This window comes from Berghia stephanieae, chromosome 7 (assembly GCF_034508935.2).
Source record: "Berghia stephanieae isolate SIO BIC M18660-M18661 chromosome 7, UCSD_Bste_1.3, whole genome shotgun sequence".
NCBI classification, from domain to species: Eukaryota; Metazoa; Mollusca; class Gastropoda; order Nudibranchia; family Aeolidiidae; genus Berghia; species Berghia stephanieae.
In genome coordinates, this window is record NC_088366.1 from 32,625,901 (window position 1) to 32,650,983 (window position 25,083).

Here is a 25,083-nt window from a genome sequence, read left to right on the forward strand (position 1 = left end):
ATGAATGTTAATAATAGCATTGTAATCATTCATAATAATAATAATAATAATAATAATAATAATAATAATAATAATAATAATCATAATAATAATAATAATGAGCAAGACATGAGGATAATAAAAATCAGCAAAATACACAGACAACATAATATACAACACTGTTGTCAAAAACAATTTTTAAAATTGAATTCACCCTGTGAAGAGCAATGTCTCCAAATCATCCAGGGGCATAAGTATGTAATCAGATAAATGAGTTTGGTGAAAAAAAATTGCAAAAGATGTTATGGTTCAATTAGTTTCCTATATATTGCACCTTTTAAAAAAAACTTAAATGCGACGAATTGTCTCAAAATGATATAATGTCAGTGTGAACCTCTTGCTTCAGATTCAATTTTAAGCTTGTTATTAAATTTGAGTTAAACTAAATACATCCTTTTAAGGAGAGTGACTTTCGTTTAAAATTTTTTAAAAGAATTTAAACTCAATTTTCTTTCTTGAGTTTATCAAGACATAAAATCAGATTGACATAGGGGACCACAATTGGCAGTCAAGGTAAGTACTTAATTGAAACGAGCGCATTTCTAAAATTTATTCAAAACATTAAGTCATTTCCCCTTCCTTAACGTCCTTTATTCATTAACATTCCTTTGACCAATAGCAAGACAATCTAAACAGTTGAATTAAATCAATATAACCAAATTTTTCATTAATGATAGCCAACCACTTAAGTAAAATATCATTCATTCGCCTCGCCCTCCCCCATCCCCCTCGTATTGTGAGCAAAAATAAATAAAAAATAAAATGCCTAGATCGCACACACACACACAAACTGACACACTCAAATAAATGTCTGCTTGTTTCTAAGGGTTTTACAGTGCATGCAAAACATATCGGTCATTTCAGAGACAGTAATAGGACAGAAAATGAGATAGCAAAAAAAAGTCTAATTTATTTAAAGCACACGAGAAAAAGTAAGACAAAGGGGAATGGTTCAAATTGGGAACAGATGTAGATTCCAAGAGCACACTATCAGTTTATTTAGTTGGAGATCACTTAAAAGTCTCATCCAGGACCCCACCAAGAGGAATACACTCAAATGCTTACAAAACACGGTATAAAAAAATAAAATTAAAATATTACAGTATAAAAGAGAGATGATTAAAAAATTTAAAAAATCATCTCCCAAAACTAATACTGTATATTTGACTGTTCCCCTATCAGCAAGGAGTCCGGCCATGGCCAGAACAAATCAAGTAATCTCAATCCTAGACAAAGATAGAAAGCAATTCGGAAAACAGATATAGGTGGAGGGAGACACAGCAAGTGATCTGCCCAACATGGGAGGTCCCCACCCAGCAAATAAAAATCTTATTCATTCATCAGCATATCAAAACTTAAATATCTACAGCTTTCCTCACAAGGCAGAATCTTTAACATGTGGACAGTTATTATTTTTTTGGGCAGCATAGAAATCCCTGTTGAATAATGCTTTGTGAGAGCAGCATAGAAATCCCTGTTGAATAACGCTTTGTGAGAGCAGCAGTAGACTGTCAAACATGAGCAAAACCACCAGTAATTAGATGGGATATAGTCCTCATCAAAATATTTATGAGAGTGAGTGCATCAGAAATAAGAATAATTCACTGTTAGAAATTTCCACCTGATTCAAGCACTCAACTACGCTGGTGATCATGGATTGTTTCCCCCTCCATGGGTCAACTCTAACAAACTGATCACTTATGATGCAGTAGAGCACAAACAGAATTATAATGATATAATGATGTTTCTATGCCCTATAGCCCCCCCCCCCCCCCCCTTTCATTATTTCCTCTTCGATGAAGAAATCAAAAGAGAGCAGTCAAATTTATTAATCAAAACAACAACAACAAAAAACACAAATCTGATGTCGATTATGAATCGCTACAACAAAGAAGAAAGCCTGACATTTAGATGTCACAAGACATACATTCTTATCCGTGATGTGGTGCAGGTTAAGGATGCATGGAAACAATCCAAGCCATTGATGACAGTCAACTCTTTTTAAAAATAAAAAAATAGGTTCCAATGTGGATCAAGAAAAACCACTGCCCATTTTGATAATTTAAAAGATGAAGGGGTCCCAGTTGAACAGTTGGCAGAGCACGAGAACATCACCTTATAAACAAACAGACTGGTATCAGTCCAAAGTGCAGTGGGAATTTTTTTCTGACCCCTATGTCCACCCGGCAGTGGTTAGATTGTTGTGTCAGTCAGATATGTTGAAAAGTACTTTGCAATAAATTAATATACTATCCAAATAGTAAAAAGCAATTTTTGCTACTAAAACCTGGATAATTCCCTTAAAATTAAAACATGACTAGCAATAATCAGATTGAATGGAATCTTCAAAGTAATTAATGAAGACAGATGATGTGGACATTTCAGGTTTCCCCTTTGTCAACAAAACATGATTAATATAGCACTAAAGATGAATGAGAGATAAGAGGATGTTGTTGTTAAGGTGTTTTGTTGACAGAGGGGAATGCAAAGCATCCATACCATTTGTCTTTGTTAATTAAATTGAAGCTTACAACCAATTTGACTATTGTTATTTATTTCATCAACTTCGAGTTTCTAGCAGCAATATTTGCATTAGGAAAAATGTGTAGCATACAAATTTGGAATAACTGATGAATGAAACATAAAAAAATTTGATATAATTGGCAATAAAGAGAATCAGAAGAATAAAGAAGGAACAGTCACAGCCATCACCAGCTCAACTGTTGGATCCTGCTCCAACAAGATATTAATTTACAGTACGATTTGAAAGCAATTGCTGGTCCATTGAAAAGGAAGAAAATGAAACGATTTTATTTCAATGACAAAAAAAAATTTGTAAAGAGTTTATGTATTATATGTAACAACGCAGCATAAGGAACCCAGATAGCCTTTTATTCATCAAAGGCTGAATAGAAAAATGGTGTTCCTCCCTCACTTAAAGATGAATGTCACAGAAATTGCAAAAAGAGCAATAAAAATACATTTTGAAAAATTTTGTAATAACAATTATTAGACTTGTGTGTTTGCTTGTTTTTTAAAGATTAAACAATCCCGAAAAGGAAACACATCAAAATTGAAGCTTTACTTTTAAAAAGCATCAAATACCTTGACTATATGCAGTAAGAATAAAAGATGTAAATCAATACTAAAAGAAAGTATAAGATACAAAAATTCTTCGGTCTTAAACATACTACATTCTTATATCTAATGAGGACTTTATTCAAATAAATAAACTACCATTCAATATTGTGTTCAATGTTCAATTTTTTTTGTTAGTCACTTTTTTTCAAAACTTTTTAGAAAGTTTACCCCCAAACTTTTAAGTTAGGCAGCAATGGCTTGAGGCAAATCTGATATCTTTGTTTTAAAATATCTTTTGGCACCATCATCATAATAATACCGAAAAGTGTTGATCCAAAATCTAAGAGCAAGCAATCCTATGGTCATGGTCAAAGGATACCAAATCAGATATAAGTTAAAGCTAAGCTTAGACAGCTAGCAACTTTTGAAAATTTGCAACGTAAATTGTCTATTGTCTAAAAATTGGCAGTTACGGGAAATTAATATCACAGTTACAAATGGCTGGAAACTTAAATCCAATTTATGTATTTTGACATGACAGGTCAAAAAATCTATTTATGACTTGCTTTCTCAGACCAAGTGCTGAAAATTGAGTATTTTGTATTAAAACTTTTTAGTTGAACCGATATGGTTTCATTGATAAGAATAAACCTCGTTTCTTAAACTGCCTACGCTCAATCATTCAATTATCAGCATGTTGTTCACGTCATATTTATTTGTTCAAAATTTTTTTATCATTTTCAAAAGGTTGACCAACACTGGACCTTTAATAATTCATAAACTGAAGAGTACATGGTTTTAGAAGAAAAAACAAAAATAAATTTAAAGTTTTTTTAAAAAGCCGAATTGAAGTTTGTTATTTTTGTGGCATGTAATATGTGTTTTGCAACTGACATGAATACAAAATTCCAATTAATAAAACAATATATTTTCAAAGCTGGGATAAAACCCTATAATTCTAAATTAAGAGCCGACAAGGAATTGTCAGAAGGAAATATATAATTCACTTTAAGACTGAAATGAATCTCGTCTTTTTCTTGACATGAACTTAAAAAGAAGATTTGAAACAATAAGTAAAATATAATTACTTTTTATCCCTCACTAAAAGTACATGTGTTGTTATGGGAGTCAATGGCATGCTGTGGTGCCACCAACACTAAACAGTTCTTCAGACATTAAATCATCTTTAAAGCATGGCTGGCACATATTGGTTTACTTTCAATATGTAACAATATACAACTTCCAGCAGTTCAGTCTTTAACGCAATGTCACAAATTACTTGGGGCAACAGGGGTTATCCACCATTAGCACAACATCAATCCCATAATGCTCCAGTAACTCCATCAAGAATGTTCTGTCGTCCACAGGGTCAAGGCCTATGCTCTTCATGTGATCGGAGGTGAGTTGTCTGTCTTGGGACTGAGAGATGTCCAGAATAGTCTGGAATAATCTCTCGTTGAGTTCAGTGAAGTAACTGGGCAGACGGAAGATGTAAACATGTAAATAAATTGATGGCAGATGGAAACATAGTGGGAGTTATTTTGATGGCATCAGTGATTTTGCAGATATCTCCTATCTAGGCTGATTGCATATGGTCAGTGTCCTGATTGTAATGTGACCTTGGTTAAGGCACTTTAGACACTCAATTCATGTGTCACTGAGTACTTGTACACTATGTAATGGAAATTTTGTTCCATATAGCTTGTTGAGAGGAAATGAAGAAGTCTTCTGAAGCTAAATACTGTAAAATTATGAAAATGTGCAATATGAGTGTTTGCATCTTTTTTACTAGTTATATTTATGCTTTAAAAAATGTTTTGTGGTGTTTGTGATATCAAAGAAGAGGAATATGGAACAAACACCAACAACATCAAAAATATGCTAAGTTATAGGCAAAACATGGCCGTCTTTTTTTCTAAACCAAGAATACTAAACCAGACTAAAAACGGGGAAGCAGATTATGGCATTAAAAAACTCTAACCAACTCCTCGTGAGTTGTTTGTGATTATAAGAAGGGGTTAAAGAAGGGAGATGAAGAGGGCTGTCAGGAAAAAAAAAGAAGGAAAAGTAGATTGTAAATAAAAAATAAATCAACAATCATTGAAAATACCCTCGTTCATGATAATAATGTTAACACTTATACATCTCATTAAAATAAATAATCAAGACGGATTTAAAACGAAGGTTTAAAAAAAACATGATACGATTATATCAGCAATAATAAACAGAAATCTTTGTCACATTGAAAGCTTGATAGATAGTATATGGAAACGGATAGAATGGAGGAGACTGGTGGGGAAAGGGGGGGGGGGGGGGGGGGGGCAAGGTGATCATATGAGGGTTGAATGCACGAATATTTTTAATTCAACCTAAGAGGTAGAAATATCAAATGGAAGAGTTGTAGAAAACGATCTAGGAAATCAAATAAAATCAGAACAATGTATAAATACCTTGTAATTATCTCCTCTTCATTCGACATTGACTCTTCCCCCAATTCCTCTGCTGAAAATTTGTGGGCTCTCCTGTTGACATGAAATATAAAACAGGAAAACTATAGGAGACTATAACTATACCATCATTATTCTCCCAGTCAATAATGCAAAAGAACTCATGACGTAAACATCAAACATTGTTTATAATCTTGATGTATTGATGAGAATTTATATATTATAAACCACCCATCACTGAATTTCTCCACATGTTTAAATCCAACATACTTTTATCTAAAAGTGTTAAAAGCGAAAGTAGTCATGGCCTCGATCAATTTAGCATTGTGTCTTGGGAAATATTTTACATTGGTTTGAGAGAATTTTACCATTACAACAATGATACTATAACAATTTATGTTATCAGAGCACAGGTAAGCACCTGACCCTGCCCTTAAAGGATAAAATCATCTTTAAGAAAAAGTGAATTTCTTACCTCTGGTTATTAAGAGTGACAAACTTGTCCTTGTCACCATTGCCAACTTTGAGCAGATCCTTCATGGCCATACAAGATGTTTTTACATTCTGGTTGTCCACATACACATCATACAGATGGCTCTTTGACTCAAAGATTTTCTCAGTCGTGCCTTTCCATATTGAGATATTAAATGATATGTAAGAGTAAATAAAGTTGCTCATATGAATTTATAAAGCATATTATTTCTGAGTTTTTTAAAAACAAGATCAAAATGCTTCACAAAATTTCATCTACTCCCTTAGCTGGTCATGTTCACTTATCTTCTTTGCACCAGGTGGCAATAATGCCTCGATCTGCTGTGTACATTCTAGCAGGACATATTGAACCAAATTTCCATATCATCCTGTATTAAAAGCTCATTCTTTGAACAAGCACTCTTTCATTATCAATCACAATCTACAGCCCAGTACTTTTTCACATCTGAGTTGAGTGGAGTAATTTGTGTAAAGTGTCTTAATTAAAGACAAAATACCTATGTGTCATCTGGTCAGTGACCACAATCAATATCTTTTGAAAAGACATCATGAGTACCTCTCTGTCACGTGTGCCAATAGTTCAATAGCAATATAAGTCAGAGAAAAATATGCTGTTATCAACATTCATTTCACATCTTACACAAACATTAATTCTAAATAAATCAGCAAATTAAAAATTTCGAGGAAAAAAAAAGGAAATAAAATCAGGAAACAAAATATATTTTTACTTCCAATCACAAAACATTTCAATCTCTTTAATGATGATGTCAAACAGTCGCAAAGTGGAATATCTATCAATCTAAGAAATCTAACAGGGGGTCCCAATAGCTCGGTAGAACATTCGCGTCACATGCAAAGGGGCCGTGATCAATCCCAGGTGCAGTCGAGATTTTTTTCTGACCCCCTGTCCACCCAGCCATGAATGGGTAGCTGAGTCTGTGAAATTAGGTGGAAAGTACTTTGCGATAGACTAGCGTCCTATAGCAAGCAATTGCTATTGTCCATTTCATGCTATAGAAAATGGGATAAACTCCGGTTCCATGAGCCGGATGGCTCTGAAGGACTACATTTTTAACAAATCTAACAACCAAACTTAAACCAGAATCAAAATAACACTGAGATTATGTAATATCATGTAGTGTAATTATTTATTATCAAACACATATCCATACAATTCCTATCATCCGAAATCATTTCCCATCTTGTTAAAATTTCAATGAGTCAAAAATAATAATAATAATAATAATAATAATAATAATAATAATAATAATAATAATAATAATAATAGGATGATGATGATGATGATATGATGTAGAAGAAGAAGAAGAAGAAGAAGAAGAAGAAGAAGAAGAAGAAGAAGAAGAAGAAGAAGAAGAAGAAGAAGAAGAAGAAGAAGAAGAAGAAGAAGAAGAAGAAGAAGAAGAGAGGAAGGAGGAGGAGGAGGAGGAGGAGGAGGAGGAGGAGGAGGAGGAGGAGGAGGAGGAGGAGGAGGAGGAGGAGAAGGAGGAGGAGGAGGAGGAGAAGAAAATGAAAAAGAACAGAATAAAAATCTACTCACAGGCTACATAGGCCACCTCACTCTCCAGAGCCTCAATATCAGCCACATTGACGTAGAAATGAGGTTTAAGTTCTATGGAATTTAGGCCCGGAATAGAATGGTTGCCAAGGCAACAAGCACAATAAACTGGAAATAACAAGCCAATTAAACCTTTGTTAATCAATCCATCTAAACATATTACAGAGATGTCCTTTGCTAAAATAAAAAATGAAAAAAAGCCTGAAAATTTTTCTCATAAAGAGCATAATACATGAAAATATTTTGTGCGAAGCTTATCTTCATCAAATGGTTTCGCCCTTAAACCATAGAAAAGGATACATATCCATCTAGCGTCCCCTTTAAACAACTAATGCTTTCATCTTTTAAAAAACCGACTCACCATAACTGAACAAAGTCAGCCAGAAAATTTCAAAAAGCCAGTTTTCCGACTTCAGTTGGGAAAAGGACATCCCTGATATTACCGTAATGATTTACCCTGTCACCTCAATATGGTATTATGTTGGGATGAAACAAATTCTGAAAATCAAATATCTAATGATGAAATTTGGTTTCATAAATAAGATTTTTTTGAGAAAATTCAATGTAGTTTCTGCATGTTGTCATTGAATATTGTAAATTATTGACGAAAGCTTAAAATCAAATAAATTGAATTAAATTTCTCAAATGGTCGAAAAGTCAAAATGTGTGACTTTAATCATTTTTATTTCGAACTCAATTTTCCACTTGTGATTCACCCTAACATAACACTAGATTGAGGGCGGTGTGTCAAGTGTGGCATTATTCTGATTAGTTATCAATAATATTCTCTTCATACTGTGCAATATGTTAATCATCTCCTGAATGCTTTTTAGACAAGGGCACCAGTAGGAGGCAGGGACAAGAATGAACACTAATGAAAAGGCGAATTCTAATGTTCAAATGAAAGCAATAGTGAAAAATGCTAGTTATTTTTAATGTTTTCCCCATAACTCAAGAAATAGATCCCCCCCCCCCCCTCCCCCCTCCCCTTTTCAAAGTTTTGCTCAAGCTTGAGATACATTGGATAGAATTCTAAAGTCACATATAAACAACTGAAATCATGTTCTCTACACCAAAAAACGATCTGAGAAGCATATAACCAAAATTATCAGTCTTCCTCAAGTTGGTATTTAAATCTCAAATCTGATGATTGCTGGACACATGGACTCTTGCAATTTCACAGATTTTTCATTGAAAAGCTCTGTACATGTACCCTTTTCTCTCAGTTTGGAAAAAAAACATGACAACAGCATTAAATAAAAACTTATGAGAGATGGCATGACTTAATTTCAGTACAAGTCAAAGTTTCTACCATTATTCATCTGGTTAAAAATAAAGGCTAACCGTTTTCCCTAAGACAGCAACAACAGCCAATGATTCAAGATTTATTGGCAATTGAGTAGCATCACTGTACTGCTCCTATTGGTAAAATGGGTAAGATCTGATGTTGGGTTAGAGTAAATTCTAACTTCGTGTTTGGAGGGTTTAGAGATTATTATCACTTGTATTCTTATTTCATATTTCATTTACTAAATTGTTTTATAAAATCATGTAAATACATTTTATAATGCTAGATGCATTCCACCACAAGCAATTGAAAAAAGTAATAAACATTCAATATCCAACCAAAATCACAAATAAATCCTCACATGAAAAAAAAAACTAATGAAAGACCACTGTCCATCAAAATTCTGGAAGAGAGATGATGCCTTTTTGGACAAATTCTGAGACGAGATTATAAAATTCCTGTCAATATTGCAATGACTTCATATTTCAAAAAGTGTGGAAACTCATTGAGGGGAAGACCAATATTAACGTCACCCTTACAACTCAACCAAGATCTAAGGACATTGGAAGATCAGAGACTGAATCTCAACACCATTGAGGATCTTTAGACAATGCAGATGATTGCTTCGGATTGACAATAAGTTGGTTAGACCTGCAGCATCACCTGGTGGAGGCAGCCGAGGCATCTCAGTCCAATGACAGAGATGCAAAAGGCTCATAGCCAAGTAAGTCAAGTCATTTATTTGTTTGTAAAAACACTTTCCTTACAGTTTATCTATTTATTTATTAAAGACTTCAAATAATTCCCTCCCAGTGTATTCCAAACCATTTTTCCTTGAAAATGTGAGGATCATTGGAAGATGGTTACTTCCCCTCCAAAGTTTTGATCAAGCATGAAAGAAATGTTGTAGTGAACTTAACAGAAACAGACCCAACAGAGGCAAGAACCACATAAATCTGTAAATTTTGTGGGAAAATCTGATATTAAAGAAACGATCCAAAATAAAATTCTTGATATAACCTTGATTCATATGAATTGCCACTTTAAAATGTTTTAAAATTAATGTAGTGTAGCTGAATTTAACCATATAATTATTTCTGGGTGAAATAACCATATTTTCATCTAAAATCTAACTTTAGAAATTTGAATTTGGAACAAAGAAAAAAGATCGACATAAATTCCAATTAAATTTATATTCGTGACGGGTAAGAGGATTCATATATTTTAAAAAGAAATATATACAAACCTAACAAGCATGATTTCCAACCCTTATTCGTTTATTGAGATTGTCACTATAAAATACAGTCCAACATTATAATTACATACAAATTTCAGAGTTTAAAAAAACAACCATTTTCTCTTTTCTTCCTCTAAAACTTTAGTTTAAAATCTGCATCAATAAGAAAAATACACAGCTGTCCAAACTTAACAACAAATAATCTGTACATATTTATTAAATTTTGGTATACGAGGAAATTCAAAGTATGTGTTTTAAGAAATGCGCCAAATAAATAATATGTATCATATCTTTCTTGTCCATGAAGGCAATTATTCGTAAATAATTAGACAACTTTAACTTACCCCTGTAGCAAACCACACCAATGGGTGGCGGTGAAAAGAAAAGAATCCGCCGTTGTAAAAGGGTGAATTTCCATAAGACAAATATTTGCTCTCCAAAAAACTGGATGAATTGGTTGAAACAGCCTGCTGGGTGGCTAATCTGATGGGAACGGAAAGGATGAAATAAAATAAACATAAAAATTGTCAAATTGTAACAGCTGAATTGGTGGATTGCCAAAAACGAATCTAAATGAAATGAATTTGAATCCTGGTTGTTTCAGGGTTCTATGTTCTTTGACTCCTCTCACCATCCATGCAGCAGAGTCAATTAGCTCTCATGGAAATATAGCGTCCTGTCAAAATTGGAGCAAGCAATAATAATTGTTGCTGTCCATTTGACGTTACAAAACCAGGAAAAACCCCAGCTCTCTAGGCTTTATAGATCTGAAGGACTTATTTTTTAATATGGCCTAATGCGTGATAAGAGTTATATCTCTATTCACCTATGCAAATGGTGTTAGAAAGTTGAGGAGAGATGGTTAATTTTCTTTTCATTTTGGAGCCATCATTGCTCCATTCAATTTCAACTTTAATAGGGCGGGAACATTAAATCTACCCCAACCTAATTTAATCCAGGATTTAATATGCATGTAATATTTGATTCTTTGCATTCAATTGAATCCATAATGATATATATTTGTTAAAAATAATAACTGGTTCTTGTGACTTGTACAAAACAATGCATTTTCGTAAAGTAGTCAATACAGTATTCAAAAATGAGATAATACTATATGTTTTTAAATTACAATTCATACTGGTGGTCCCAAAGAATACATCACTTTTTTCTTTGTAGAGAAAAATTGTCCTTTTTGAGAAACTAAACGACCAAGATTTTACAATTGTAATGCAGATAGAATCATACATTTTTCTACTCAACACAGACAGGCCACCCACATAATCAACTAACCTTCATTTCTGGCACAATACTCTCTATACTCAGAAAATGTGGGGATGAACTTGCTGACCGTGACATTGGTGTTGATGCAGTGAGCGTCTCTGACGTGGCATCTGATGGAAGAATGCCCTTTCTGTCATTGTAAAATGCCAGGAGCTGTGAATATTTGCCTGGTAATTCAAGCTGATGTCTGTAATAACCAGAAGAGCTGTTTTAATTTCTTTTACAATATGAATTTTCTCATTTAGTATCCCACATCTGAGTGGTAAATAAAAATCTTTAAAATGAAAATGGAAACTTAATTCCATGAAACTAATCTTGAATAAAACAAAATATAATCGCAAAGGTAACTTGATCCACCCACAATAATTGGTTTCGCTGAGTTTAATAATCATACCTGGCATAAAGCAGTCTGCAACAGACAATGGACATTTCCAGAAGATAGTTAACATCTACAACTGTTTGTGTCACAATCTAAAAACTGGGATAAACTGAGCATAATGGCACTTTCAGACCATTTTCTTTCTTTGTTTTTCAATTGTTGAAATTGAACTGGATAGGTGAATACATCATGGAGATTATAGAAGTAATTCATAATACAATATATGAGTGTGTGTGTATCTCTGTGAGTCATGTGTGTATATATATACACTCGTGCACGGACATCTCGAACAAGTCGGGACTGGGCTTATTTGTTCGAGATTTCCTTGTTGAATATTTTACAGAGAATATGAGGGAGGTAAATGAAGGTGGTCTTGATAAAAGTGATATTATAATGATAACTCTTGGTTATTGTGAATTCTGTCAAGAGTGAGAAAATTCAATTTCCTTTTATCTGCCATCTTTTACAAAATTACAAAGAGGGTTTTTGCTGGTGTTGCGTTTAGTGCGTCTTGTTTGTTCAATTACAGAAATGGAATGACAATTCTCACTGCATGTGCTTCATAAAAAGACAAAGCCAGCATATCGCATTATGGATTACACACTCACCACGTGACATCATTACCTACGAATCTGGTACTTATCTAAAATCACTATCACTCCTCATTTAACTTTAAGCTAAATGATACATAGTCAACACTCTAAAAGTCAACTCCAACATCAGGATTCCACTGTATCGATAAATTAAGTTAACCTCCAACACAGTCCAAAAATCTCTTAAGCAAGATTAAGGTTTAAATGTTTGATCATTGGTTGTTTTGATTTATCTGTATTTGGATTGAACAAGGCAAAATAAAAAATTAAAAACATGTTTTTTCCTCCAATGTACGCCAGGCACGCTCAAGTGTCACAATATTAAGTTATTAACAATTTTATCAGCCCAGCCTACCATTCAATACGTCCAAATGTCTCTTAAGCAAGATTAAGGCTTAAAATGTTTGGGCGTTGGTTGTTTTGATATATCTGTATTTGAACTGAGCAAAATAAAAAATGTTTTTTTTTCCAGTCTACACCAGGCACACGCAAGTTTCACATTATTATGTAAACAATTTCATCGGCCCAGCCCACATTTCAATACATCCAAATGTCACAATAACATGTAAACTTTATCGGCCAAGCCAACCGTCAGTGGTAAAAGATTGTAAATCTTCCATATGACATCGTGTTGACTATTTGGTAGTCACTAATTTTTTACAAATGTACACATCTGATGGATCACTGGTCTGTAGCACACTTAATCTATTCAGAAAAAAAAAAGACTACTCACTCCACCGATCAACGGCTATCACCATCACCATCACTGTCATCACATTTAACATCAGCTCCACTATCAACATTAACAACACAACAATCATCTTCATCATAACCATCTTTGTCGTCATCGTCATAATCATCATCGTCATAATCTGAGGTTTTATTCGTAAAATGTCCCTGAAATTTTAAACTGAGGCCTGTTTAACACCCTCACACTCTTACCCATAGCAGGATAAAGAGAGAGGGGATTGCTCTCACACAGCATCATCTATGTAATAAATGATAATGCTCTCGCCCCACCTTCCCCACCCCTAATTGTTTGTATAATTTTGATACGTAACAGTTACCGCCTACGGCAATCACTGCCTTGCTAGTCTCCCGATTGAGTGATAGGTGGTGTGCGTAAGACGCTGGTCATACATGCTTCGCGATTCCCCCTTAATTCAGCATGCACACACACACATATATATGCCACACACACACGCACAGACTGACACTTACCGCTATGGGTAGAGCGATGGCATCTTTCGTTTTCCATTCAAATTAAACACAAACAAATCGCGAAAAATAATTTCAACGGACCGCAAGGGAATGTCCAGTTTGTTTGAGATTTCTGTGTTCGCCCCGGAAAGTGATCGAGATTTTGGTGTTTCCAATACCAATAAAATAGAGAGAGTAAAACTGGGAATTGTGTACCGAGTTTGAAATTTCCATGATTTCGAGATTTGCGTGTTCGAGATTTCCGTGCTCAAGTGTATGTGTGTTTATTTGTGTAAGTGTAGAGGGGGAGGGGTGTAGTTTGGTGATTGGGCAAGTGCAAGCTAATAAATATGGTGAGAAGAGAAATCTCAAACAAATGTAACTAGTCCAAGTGTGTTGTGCTGTATATTTTGAATATTTCAAGAGAAGAAACATATGGATTGATATGGGAAGTAATAAATTTCTCATTCTTTTGGGGTGTTACTAATATTGTTCAGTAGATCCAGCATTTCACTCTCTTAACCAGGTTAGAAAACTGTGTTTGTATGTGCCTTTGACACAATGACTCAATGATGAATTATGGTCATAACATTAAACAAATCAATTTCAATTCAGGTAGGAGACATACATTATAAAAATATCTTTGGAAACAACTTTTTAAAAATTAACAAACTTATTAATGGTATTGCTTTCCTTAAGGAAAGAACAATAACCTTAATATACAAACTTTTTACCTGACTTGTTTTTCCAAGAACTGCATATGCCTGTATAGATTTGTGTATGATAGAGACAAAATCCCGACTGATTTCATCCTGGCCCCACGTTCTATTTCACTCTCCACTTTCATGTTCTCAAAACATGACAGGCCAAATAGGTTATCTTTGCGGAAGTATCTGGAAATAACAAATTTGTGGACTAGCATAAATTGTAGAATCAAAACAAAAATAAATAAATAGTTAAACTTCTCATTTAAATATTTACCAAAAAAAATGAAATGAATTTCAAAATAATAATGATTGACAACTACATTCAAGTCTGATATAGCTCTAACATTAGTTTTGACTATCCAACAACAACTCAAACAATCCAGTCTAAAGACTGAGGAGTCGACAAACGGGCAACAAACAATAAACATTGATTACAAATATGTTCATATTTACAATGTGCCTGTACCATTTAATAAAAAAAAAAAGAAACACAGGAATACCAGCAAATGAAGCCATGAACGCATTTTTCACATACGTCTGGAGAGAGTAAATATAAAGGTTGATCACCAACGACAATTTACACTATGTTAAGCAGGGACCTCAAACACTTAAAATGTCAACATAACATTGATTCAGTCGAAGACCTTCTGTCTCTAAGATCTATGGCAGAAGAATGTGAAAGATGGAGGGATGTTTTGCACATCCCACTCACACACACACACACATATATACACAAACGCATGCACATTGATTAGCACAGTTAATGTTAATGGACAGTGATGGCAGCTTTCGGTTCCGTTTGATAAAAACATAGGCAAAAGAATTTTATCAACGAATGCGAAAGTGAATTAGTTTGAGATTTCTGTGTTTGCCACCGACAGTTTGCGAGGTTTTCATGTTGCTGGTACTATGATAATAGAGGGTTTAAAACGGGAAATTTGCAATGTGTTCAAGATTTCCATGTTCTAGATTTTCGTGCTGCACTGTAGTAGTAGTAGTAGTAGTAGTAGTAGTAGTAGTAGTAGTAGTAGTAGTAGTAGTAGTGTTAGTAGTAGGAAGAGGAGGAGGAGGAGGAGGAGGAGTAGGAGTAGTACTAGTAGTAGTAATAGTAGTAGTAGTAGTAGTAGTAGTAGTAGTAGTAGTAGTAGTAGTAGTAGTAGTAGTAGTAGTAGTGGTAGTAGCAGAAGTGGTAGTAGTAGTAGTAGTTGTAGTAGTAGTAGTAGTAGTAGTAGTAGTAGTAGTAGTAGTAGTTGTGGTTGTTATTATTGTGGAGGTAGCAGTAGCAGCAACAGCAGTAGTGATGATAGAAGTAGTGGTAGTAGTAGGATTAGTAGTAGTAGTATTAGTAGTAGTAGTAGTATTAGTAGTAGTAGTAGTAGTAGTAGTAGTAGTAGTAGTAGTAGTAGTAGTAGTAGTAGTAGTAGTAGTAGTAGTAGTAGTAGTAGTAGTAGTAGTAGTAGTAGTAGTAGTAGTAGTAGTAGTAGTAGTAGTAGTAGTAGTAGTAGTGGTAGTCTGCCTGGAGTCAACGTACACAGTGACTTGATCAGATGAGTTTCCCTACGTCGACGGTAGGAAGTGTCTGAATGGCAAAATCTGAGCAAACACACTATACAGCTCAGTGGTCAAGCAGATTGAAGTGTCTGGCCACTGTTGTGTCTGCGCAGTTCAATATGTTGCACAAGTGCTGTACGAATCTGTCTCCCAGCCTATTTCCGGTCTCACCAACATAAGCAATCCCACACAGGAAGCATGTAATAGCATAGACTAGATTACGGTCAGTGCATGTAAATGGCTGCCTGATGTCCCAAATTTTATCTGGGAAGCTGACTCTGTCATACTCCCATAGGTGCCCACAAGTCTTGCATTGGGGCTGCATGCATGATCTGGCTTTAAGCCTATCCATGGGTATGAGCTCCACGCACGATCTGACAAGGAGGTTACGATCTCATCGGTATGTTACCAATGGATGTTCTGAGAAAATTCTGTGGGTGTCTTCGTCCACTGGAGGACTCCATAATTATGCAATAGGATGTTCCTAACTTTATTTGAGTGGGGGTGATGCGTGAGGACTAAAATGGGATGCTGGGCCTCCTGCTTCCTGGCATTGCAGGGCCTCATTGCTGCTTATCTCATCATGAGACTGGCTTTCTGGACAACACCCTCTCTGGATAATCCTGTGCCCTAAAGAAATCGATCATACGGTCACATTGAAGCTCAAATTCATCATCTTCCAAACTGAACGGGATGGAGTATTTGCACTTCACTGGATAAGATGACCAGTAGAGCAAGTACCTGTGGCTGTCCATTTCCTTGTAATGTACAGTGGTCCATACTCCCGTGCTGGTCAATACAGCCCTAATATCCAAGAAGTTCACTTTAGGGGTTGAAATCTCATAAGTGTACTCTATGGACAGGTGGAAAGAGTCCATGGCCAGGATGAACTTTTTCAACTGGCTGGAGGTCAAAGACGTAATGCCAAAACAGTCGTCAATGTACCTTTTGAACAACTCATGGGTAGGCCCCATGTACTGGCTGAAAAAATTTCTGCAAGATAGCCCATGAAGAGGTTATCATATGAGGGACCCATCTTTGTGCCCATCGCAACACCTGAGATCTGATGGAAGAATTCATCATTGAACTCAATTGTGTAGAGCGGAAGCACAAGTTCGATGAGCCACACAATGCCGTTCTGGAGATGCCTGGTAAGGGATGGCGATCGACAAAGTGCCTAATTACACACAGTCCATCTAGATGCTGTATGGATGTGTCCAATGCCTTCACATCCATGGTGAAAATCAGCCGTTCACGATCCGAGGCTTCAGGCAGCCTCCACTTATAGATTTGGTGTACCATAGTTCATTTTGCAGACTTGCCAACCATGTTCAACTTCTCAATTATTTTTTTTTTGCTAATTTTCTGCGAAAATTTAAACTGTTTTTGCTTATGTTCTCTGAAAAATGCTTATTTTCACGGGAGTCTGGAAAAAAACAACTAAAACCATCACTTAATCCACAAGGAAGACCACAGTAGTATAGAAATGTCAGGCTAATAGAGGGAAGGGTGGCCTGAAACTCCTTTGATATTCTATAATTAGACTGCCTGGCTACACATTTTTGAATTTATCTTACATATCAGCATCATCGTTCTTTCCAATGGCTCACATGCACGATCCTTTTAAAACCGAGGCATTTTAAATGAATGGTGATGATCTATAGGGGTAGTAGATATGTCATTGACAATGATTAGAGCTAAAAGAAGGCTAATATGCAAATCAAACATGTTCACATCTTGCAGAAGAATGGGGCACAGCTAAATGGTTAAAGAAGGGCATACACGTCAGGATCATTTGCTTAGCCTGCTTTGCCCAGATTTCAACTAGTATGTCAGATTCTGGGATTTTGCATACTAGGATCATGTGCTGAAAGGGAATAAGCAAGGCCTCAAGAACATATAAGGAAGCAACCAATGGAATGAAATCGATAACACAATGGTTACAACTTAGTTCATGAGCTCAATAAGGGCCAAAATGTTGTTTCTACTATGTGCTAATAATCTGCTCTGAAAGAATGAGTCAATGAGGAATATCAAAACTATGACATCCTGACTGCTAAGTTTGGTATAACTTTATTAAGGCCATTCAGTCCTTCCTACAAAACTTTTTTTTAAAGTTCTAACTTGTATTTCAAGGTTTTAAAAATCCCATGCATAATAACAGACTGTTTCCGTCAGCAAAGGATTTAGGACAAGGCAAAAGAGCAACTTGGAAAGTGACTGCAAGAATGAATAAAAGATTTCCCTACCGGTATAGCCTCATCAACTGCTCATTTATTATGTGTTTCCTATTAAAATGCACATAGTAGAAAGAAAAATATACTGACACAAAGTCACTGTCTAAAGTGTGGGATCCGCTCGTCATGGCCTTGAATTCAACCCCATCCAAGTCAGTGTCTTCAGGGATGCACCACTCCACCACATTGCCTGCCAAAATTTAAGTAAAACCTTGAATAAACACTGGTTTAAGATAAAAAACAAACAAAACAGTGTAAATTTTAGACAGTGCAGGATACATGACCTCTCTTTAAATGCCCAAGAATCCACTACATGCAATCAATCTTTGCAAAGGATCCCGAGCAAACAGCAGCACTGATCATGAAGGACAAAACGTGAGGCCTACAAGGTGCTTTAAAAATTTTTTTGGTTCAACAGAGACACTGTTGATACAGGTACTCGTGTTACACATGATTATATAAAGAGAATGTTAGTCAAGAGCATTTTCTAAGGACTCAACTTTGCACCACCCACAGTTACACTCAAACAAGAAACTCACTGGTCCGAAGCCCAGAGATGTCAATTTAAAATTAGTCTAACACAAATTTCAGACACCATTCGAGGAATTTCAGAGCTGAAACAGGAATTTTGTATACAAAATCCTATCTATATAAGACAGTATCATATGTGAACAAAATATTAACAAAAGCACCCCAACCTATTTTCACACTCTGAAACCAAATATGTCATATAAAATGTAAAAATTTCTAAATTATATGAATAGTTAATAATAATAACAGTAAAGTTAGTGGTGGTAGTAATGATGAAGTTGTGGTGGTGGAAGTGGTTATGATGATGATGATGATGATGATGTGATCATGTTGCTGCTAAGGTTGTTATTGTTGATGGTAATGATGCTGATGATATTGTTGTTGATGATGATGCTGTTATGTTTCTTTTTCTTTTCTGGAATAACAAAATACAATTGAAAAAAAAAAAAGGAATGTATCTCAATTAATATTAATTTGGGAAATCGGGAATTAACAAAAAAGATCAGGAATTTCCCGATAAAATCAGGAGATTTGGCAGGTCTGCAAAAGAGTTGCTGATTGATAAGTTTAGTAAATGAAAACCAAATTTACATTTGTTTGCATAATCTCAATGGGCTTGATTGATAGTGTTGGTAATTTTGATTTAGACATTTCAATTAGGGTCACGAAGGAAGACTGGCCTATGATTACTTTAAACATTAGTTAAAGATAACGTTTTATGCTAAGTCTACCGGTACTAGGGGAAAAGCGGGTAACTTCACCATTTTTTCGTGTCTCATTTCAGGCCTGCCGTGAATATGCCAATTGGGCAACCTGGATACTGAAAATAGGTTCACTTGGCCAATTAACTGTATTTTTATGAAGCGTTAACATAGATTTATATAGTATTTTAGTCACAAGAGCTCTTTTTTTACAGCCACTGCTGTCGGGTAAATTCGTCGTGGGGCAGGTAAATATGCCGCAACTTTTTATACTTATTTTTTCCTCCTACAAGACAATATGGAGAACAATTTCCATTTCTTAAACACTTTTTGTCCTCAAATCTCTTTACATTAACCGATACTGCCTATTGACAAATATTTATTCGCATTTGAATAGAGTGTGATGATGTATGTAAAGGGCTGTCATTATTCACAGACACCTGTCTGGGAATAACGAAAATTTGTTATTCCCAGACATGTGTTAGCAGAAAGGTTTTATGCAAAATGCCAAACTAGGCGTGAAAAATACCAAATATTCTGAAAAAAATGCCATTGGTTTTTTGTGTCCCAAAACAGTCAATATCAAGTGATATTTAACACAAGATGAATGTAAATAGTGATAAATGTCAAATGCAGCTTTAAAAAAAAAATAAAATAAAAAAGCAAATGGATCAATGAAATTTCTTTTGTCACTGGCAATTCGCCTTTTTTTTTTCAACCAGCAAGAAAGTTGTTAATCATCAAATCTGTTCATAGTCCACCAATCATTAGAATTTTCACTTTTAACTTTATTGATCATCTTTTGTTTCTATAATTTGTTCATTCTGACCACAATTTTGGGGATATTGATGATGGCCGGGAATTTGTTTATTTCGCGGACGAATTCCTAGGCCAAGGTGTTGTTCGCCCCAAAGCCCAAAACTGACAACACCTGTTTTTCCCCTGTCTTCTTTATACAAGACAATACAATTTATTATCACACGTCCACAAAACTAGATCAAACATATTCTAATCAGAGATGTGAATTTTAAGATACATCGATACCGGTGTGGATAGACAGCTCAGTGGGTTAGACCACCTTTCATTTTGCTCCTTTTAGCTGCACAGATCCGATCCCTCCCCTAGACCTGTAAATGAGCTCTATAAAAATTGACTGAAACTCTTCGACAAACTGAAGATTCAATTATTTTTTAAAAAATAAGGGCATCATAGGAGAGTGATAAATACAATACATTAAAATAGTGGGTGTTATTTCTTACTGGAAGTATGACTGCCATAATTTGATGTAGAAGGAATGCTAAATAAGCATGTCATTCATATAGGTAAAGATGACTTCATCAAAATCATATTCCTGCCTCTGGAATTTTTTGACATAGTCAGAAAAATAATCACCATTATCATCTTTAACTTCTAGCCATGACCTATTGAATTTATTCCTCACATCTTTATCGATGCTCGACAAGTCTGAATTGCGATCCACGAACAGCTAAGCCATTGTGAGAACATTAGAATAATGTAGCAATGAGCAAACTTGATTTTCAATCAGTAAATGACAGAAAAAAAAAACTTAAATAAATATGACTTCTGGCCAATACACTGAATTATTTATTAAGTAGAAGTGAATTATCAAGAAGAAACTTCGGCAGGCGTAGGTAACGGAAAAATTCAAAGAATCGAAATGAAGGTAAATCGCCACAAAACAGCAAGCTCACTTGGGCTTGAGCAAAACAATGGCAGAAAACGTCCTGATTTGCACGGGAATTAATTAGGCTACTTACAATTGTTCCTTATAATCAGGTACCCAATCAGTGAAGAAACGGTCAACCAGTTTGTTTACAACGTGAGGCAATCGAAATGTGCTTGTAGCAATCTATCCTAACTTTTGATTTGAAGGTGTCTACATAACATTCGCAATTTACTTTATCATACTTTTGAGACTCGCCAGGTAAATGTGGTCAATTTTGGCTTAGATGAAACAGTGAAATTTGTCGCTCGGTGGCTCAGTTAAAATTGGCTACAGTTGGGATCACGACAGGTTTGGAAAGTGAAAAAATAATTTAACGAAGGATGTGTGAAAATACCCAGGGATGTGTTCAGACACGCCTTTTATAAAAAGCGTCGCTTAGTCTTGGCAATATATACATCGTTAATATAAACGGTCCCCATGAGCTACGCGTAGCGCTGTGGAACACTCCTAATTACTTTACGGTCATTCGACTATGATTTGTGAATTCTTTTTTAAAAAATTTCTTTCTTTCTTTCTTTCCTTTTTTTAAATATTTGAATTTGACAAATTGACTGATTTCAGCTAATTGACTGAGAATTTACAGGTCTACTCTCCTTATTTTTTTTATTTTTTTATGGTTTTATTTGGCCTTGTTCCGTTTCTGAGCATGAATTTCTTTAAATTGTTTTTATTTTAAAATTGAAAAATTATTGTTTTTCTCCTAGCTCTCGGAATATTTCTGTTTGTTAGCTTTTTAATTATTTATTCTTTTTAGAATATACTTTTTGAGATCGGTGCGGGGACGAATATGACAATTTGCTAGAAAGGAACTAAAGAGAGAGAGAGAGAGAGAGAGAGAGAGAGAGAGAGAGACAGAGAGATAAATATTTTTCTAGAAAAAAAAAGAGGTGGGGGGCTGGATGGGACATTTATCATTTGCAACGCTCTGTATAAAAAGAATTTAAAAAGTGGCGGAACCAGGATTCAAACCCACACCGTCGAATCTGACGTGTCTCTCAAGGCAGACGACTTAACCTTCGGCAATGACACCCACATGAAGGTCGACGCATATTGAGCATATGTAGCAACAACTGATTTATTGTTGGTTAATTTTATGTTTTTATTGATATTTTATTAACTTTACTTATTTCTATTTGCATTTCGAAACATTCCATATTCTGGAATGTGGATAATTGTTTAAAAGAGCGGAGTTTCAAAAAAGTGTCTGGGAATAACGAAAATTGGGATAACAAATTTTCGTTATTGGCAGACCCTGTCTGGGAATAATCACAGCGTATGTAAAGTGCTTTCCTGAGGTCATATTACAATGCCAGAGTTAGGAGATCATAGCCAGCTAGCCATCTTCACCGGAGTCAACTGAATTCTGGTTTTTATTTTTATACCCACTTACATTCATATTCATATTTTTTCTAAACTTACTTTGATTTCAGAGCTTGACAACAGATTATATATTGCATGTTAAAGATCGTATTCAGAATAATTATTATACAATGATGATTTTACCTGAAAGTACTGGCAAATTTACCTGAAAGTATATAATTTTGAAATAATGTCTTAAAAATGCTTTTGAAATATTTTTCTGATGAGAATCTACTCTTAAAATGAAAATAAAATGGATATGGATGGCGAAAAATTGAAAACAGCATTGATTTTGTAACCAGGGCTCCAGGCCCAGGGCCATCACATTCGATCGAATGATCAAACCAGGGGAGCTTTGGCTTTAGTGTAGGATTGCCACTACAGTCGAAAAGTCAAGGATATCTCAACGTCTTGATTACGACATGTCATTTTGACATGCTAGACGTCTATATATATATATATATATATATATATATATATATATATATATATATATATATATATATATATATATATATATATATATATATATATACTATGACTAATACTCTAGACCAAAGACTAAGTTAACGCCCCACAAATGAAAATTATCTTCTATAATTAAATGAAAATGTTATCTCGATCTGGTAGGCTACTGAACTGAAACTAGAGAGCCTCGCCTTTGGCCGACCAACCTCCGCTGCACGTCCAACTCGCCTTGAGCATGCATTCACGTAAAATATAAAGATTTTTTTAAAAAACCTACCTCTGTTTCAAAAACTAGCATCTTTCACCTTTCTAAGAAACATTTTGATTTTTCAGAACTTTAGTTCGTTAAAAAATACCGGCCAATCTGACCCGTTGAGTCGAATGAAAACGAAATTTTGTTGTTTACACGGTTCAAAGGAAATGCCGTAAATAAGCTTTCATGGACTTCCTGTGTTGTTTTTACAGTGTCACGTGACCGTTTTGAGAAATTTGTCGTCTGCTACAAATAATTAGACCGGTAGGGGGTAGATATTTTCGTTGGAGCAGAGAAAAAGTGAGTATTATTTCTTGGACTTGTAGAGAGGCCTAGGGTCCACCAGCAGTCAAGTTTATTGAATAAAAGAAAAAAAGGCCTTTTTACTGCACTAATGCACCAAATTGCATACCTATCTATGGACACTTTGTTCCGTATCTTTTTCCCAATAAACTTTTTTAAAAACCTGGGGCCAGGGTTGCTAGTTTGGCCTCCTGGTGGCCAAATTTGAGAAATTTGGCCTTTTCCCAAGCCATTTGGCCTCCTGTAACCAACTTTTTGGCTTCCTCTGACTTTCCCCGTTATATCGTTTTACTCTGGTACCGGTAAAACTTATTTTATTTGGCAATCTAAATATCTAAATGCAACACGTGCTAACGCCACAGATTGCATTTGCTAATGCTTCTATATATACGAATTTTCCTTATCCTATCTAAATTGTTTAACAAATCTTAAGAGTTTTCGCGAGGCTAAGGTGGGTTTGGTGGTATTTGGGCTCCTGCCGAGGAATCTGGCTTCTTGCTATAGCTAGTTTGGTCTCTTACTCAAAAATTATCTGGCAACCCTGCCTGGCTAGGCGGAACCTTGATAACAGAAACGGGGCCAAAACGATTTCGCGAGGAATTAAAAATGAAAACAATTAGGATATAATTTCAACACAACTTTTGAAATTCATCAAGGATTGTCCATTACCGAATGTTTTTTGATAGAAAACAAATGCATCTTCAAATCTAAACTGCTTTTGACGGTAAGCGGTAAGTTTTTATTTATTTTTCTGTCCAAACGAATTATTTGTCCTGGTTATAGAAGCTAAGTATTGGTAACACCGGCTCAGCTCTCTAGATACTGATGATAGTGTGGTGATATGAACTCGACGCAATTTAGGAATTCAGGATATATCTATTTTTTTACCAAACACAACCAACAACCCCCCCCCCCCCAAAAAAAAACAAACAAAAAAAAGAATTGTTGCTAACCCGAACGAGTATCGAAAGCAACCACAAAGATAGCAATGATGGAATCTTGTTCCGAAAGAGTGGCAGCACTGCTGCTCGCACTAATTGTAATTCTGTCAGGAGTATGTCCATCTGGATGTGGTCCAAGAGACTGTGGAATGAGATTCTGTGGTGTATATCTAGCAAAATCTCCTATGGCATCGTTGTCATCAAGAAGTGGCCGTTTTTCTTCACGAACTCGAGCCATCTTGAATGTAAAATTTCGATTCTGTTGTTTATCATTAGGTCTATTTCGAACGTGAGAGTGGCTGCCCTTGGATTATAATTCATCGTTATTTATTTATGTCGAAAATTAAATAAATGTTTTTTCTCTCTCCATTATAATTCATTTATGTGACCCATCCCTTCAAACTGGTATCATGTTCGGTTGAAGTGAGTGCCAAATAGGGAATAGTATATGAAGTTAAAATCATCGGAAACATAAAATGTTGCAGGTGTTATGTGTTGTCCTTCATGATGTAATAAAACTGCATATCTTTATTCATTCTTTTAATCAAAGAATTAAACTTGTCCTTAGTTTCATATACGTATTTTTACGATAGATTCGATTTTCAGTATCACTATCACTCCAACATAATGTGGTTTTAAGACAGTAGGTATTAAAACTTTTCATAAAGTTTT

The 25,083-nt window shown here is 35.1% G+C and overlaps 2 protein-coding genes across 2 annotated transcripts in view; one reads left to right on the forward strand and one right to left on the reverse strand.

The window, feature by feature from the left end:
* Positions 1-25,083, forward strand: part of LOC144977098 (GMP reductase 2-like) — a 118,098-nt gene that overhangs the window by 42,114 nt on the left and 50,901 nt on the right. The window lies entirely within an intron of this gene.
* LOC144977097 (DENN domain-containing protein 11-like) lies at positions 1,452-24,685 on the reverse strand. Its single transcript, XM_078921894.1, has 9 exons — positions 24,424-24,685; positions 18,199-18,298; positions 14,348-14,506; positions 11,451-11,628; positions 10,505-10,643; positions 7,618-7,743; positions 6,043-6,193; positions 5,571-5,642; positions 1,452-4,594 (listed from the first exon to the last, which is right to left on the reverse strand). The coding sequence occupies exons 1-9, from the start codon at positions 24,647-24,649 to the stop codon at positions 4,396-4,398; spliced, it is 1,350 nt and encodes a 449-aa protein (XP_078778020.1). The 5' UTR covers positions 24,650-24,685; the 3' UTR covers positions 1,452-4,395.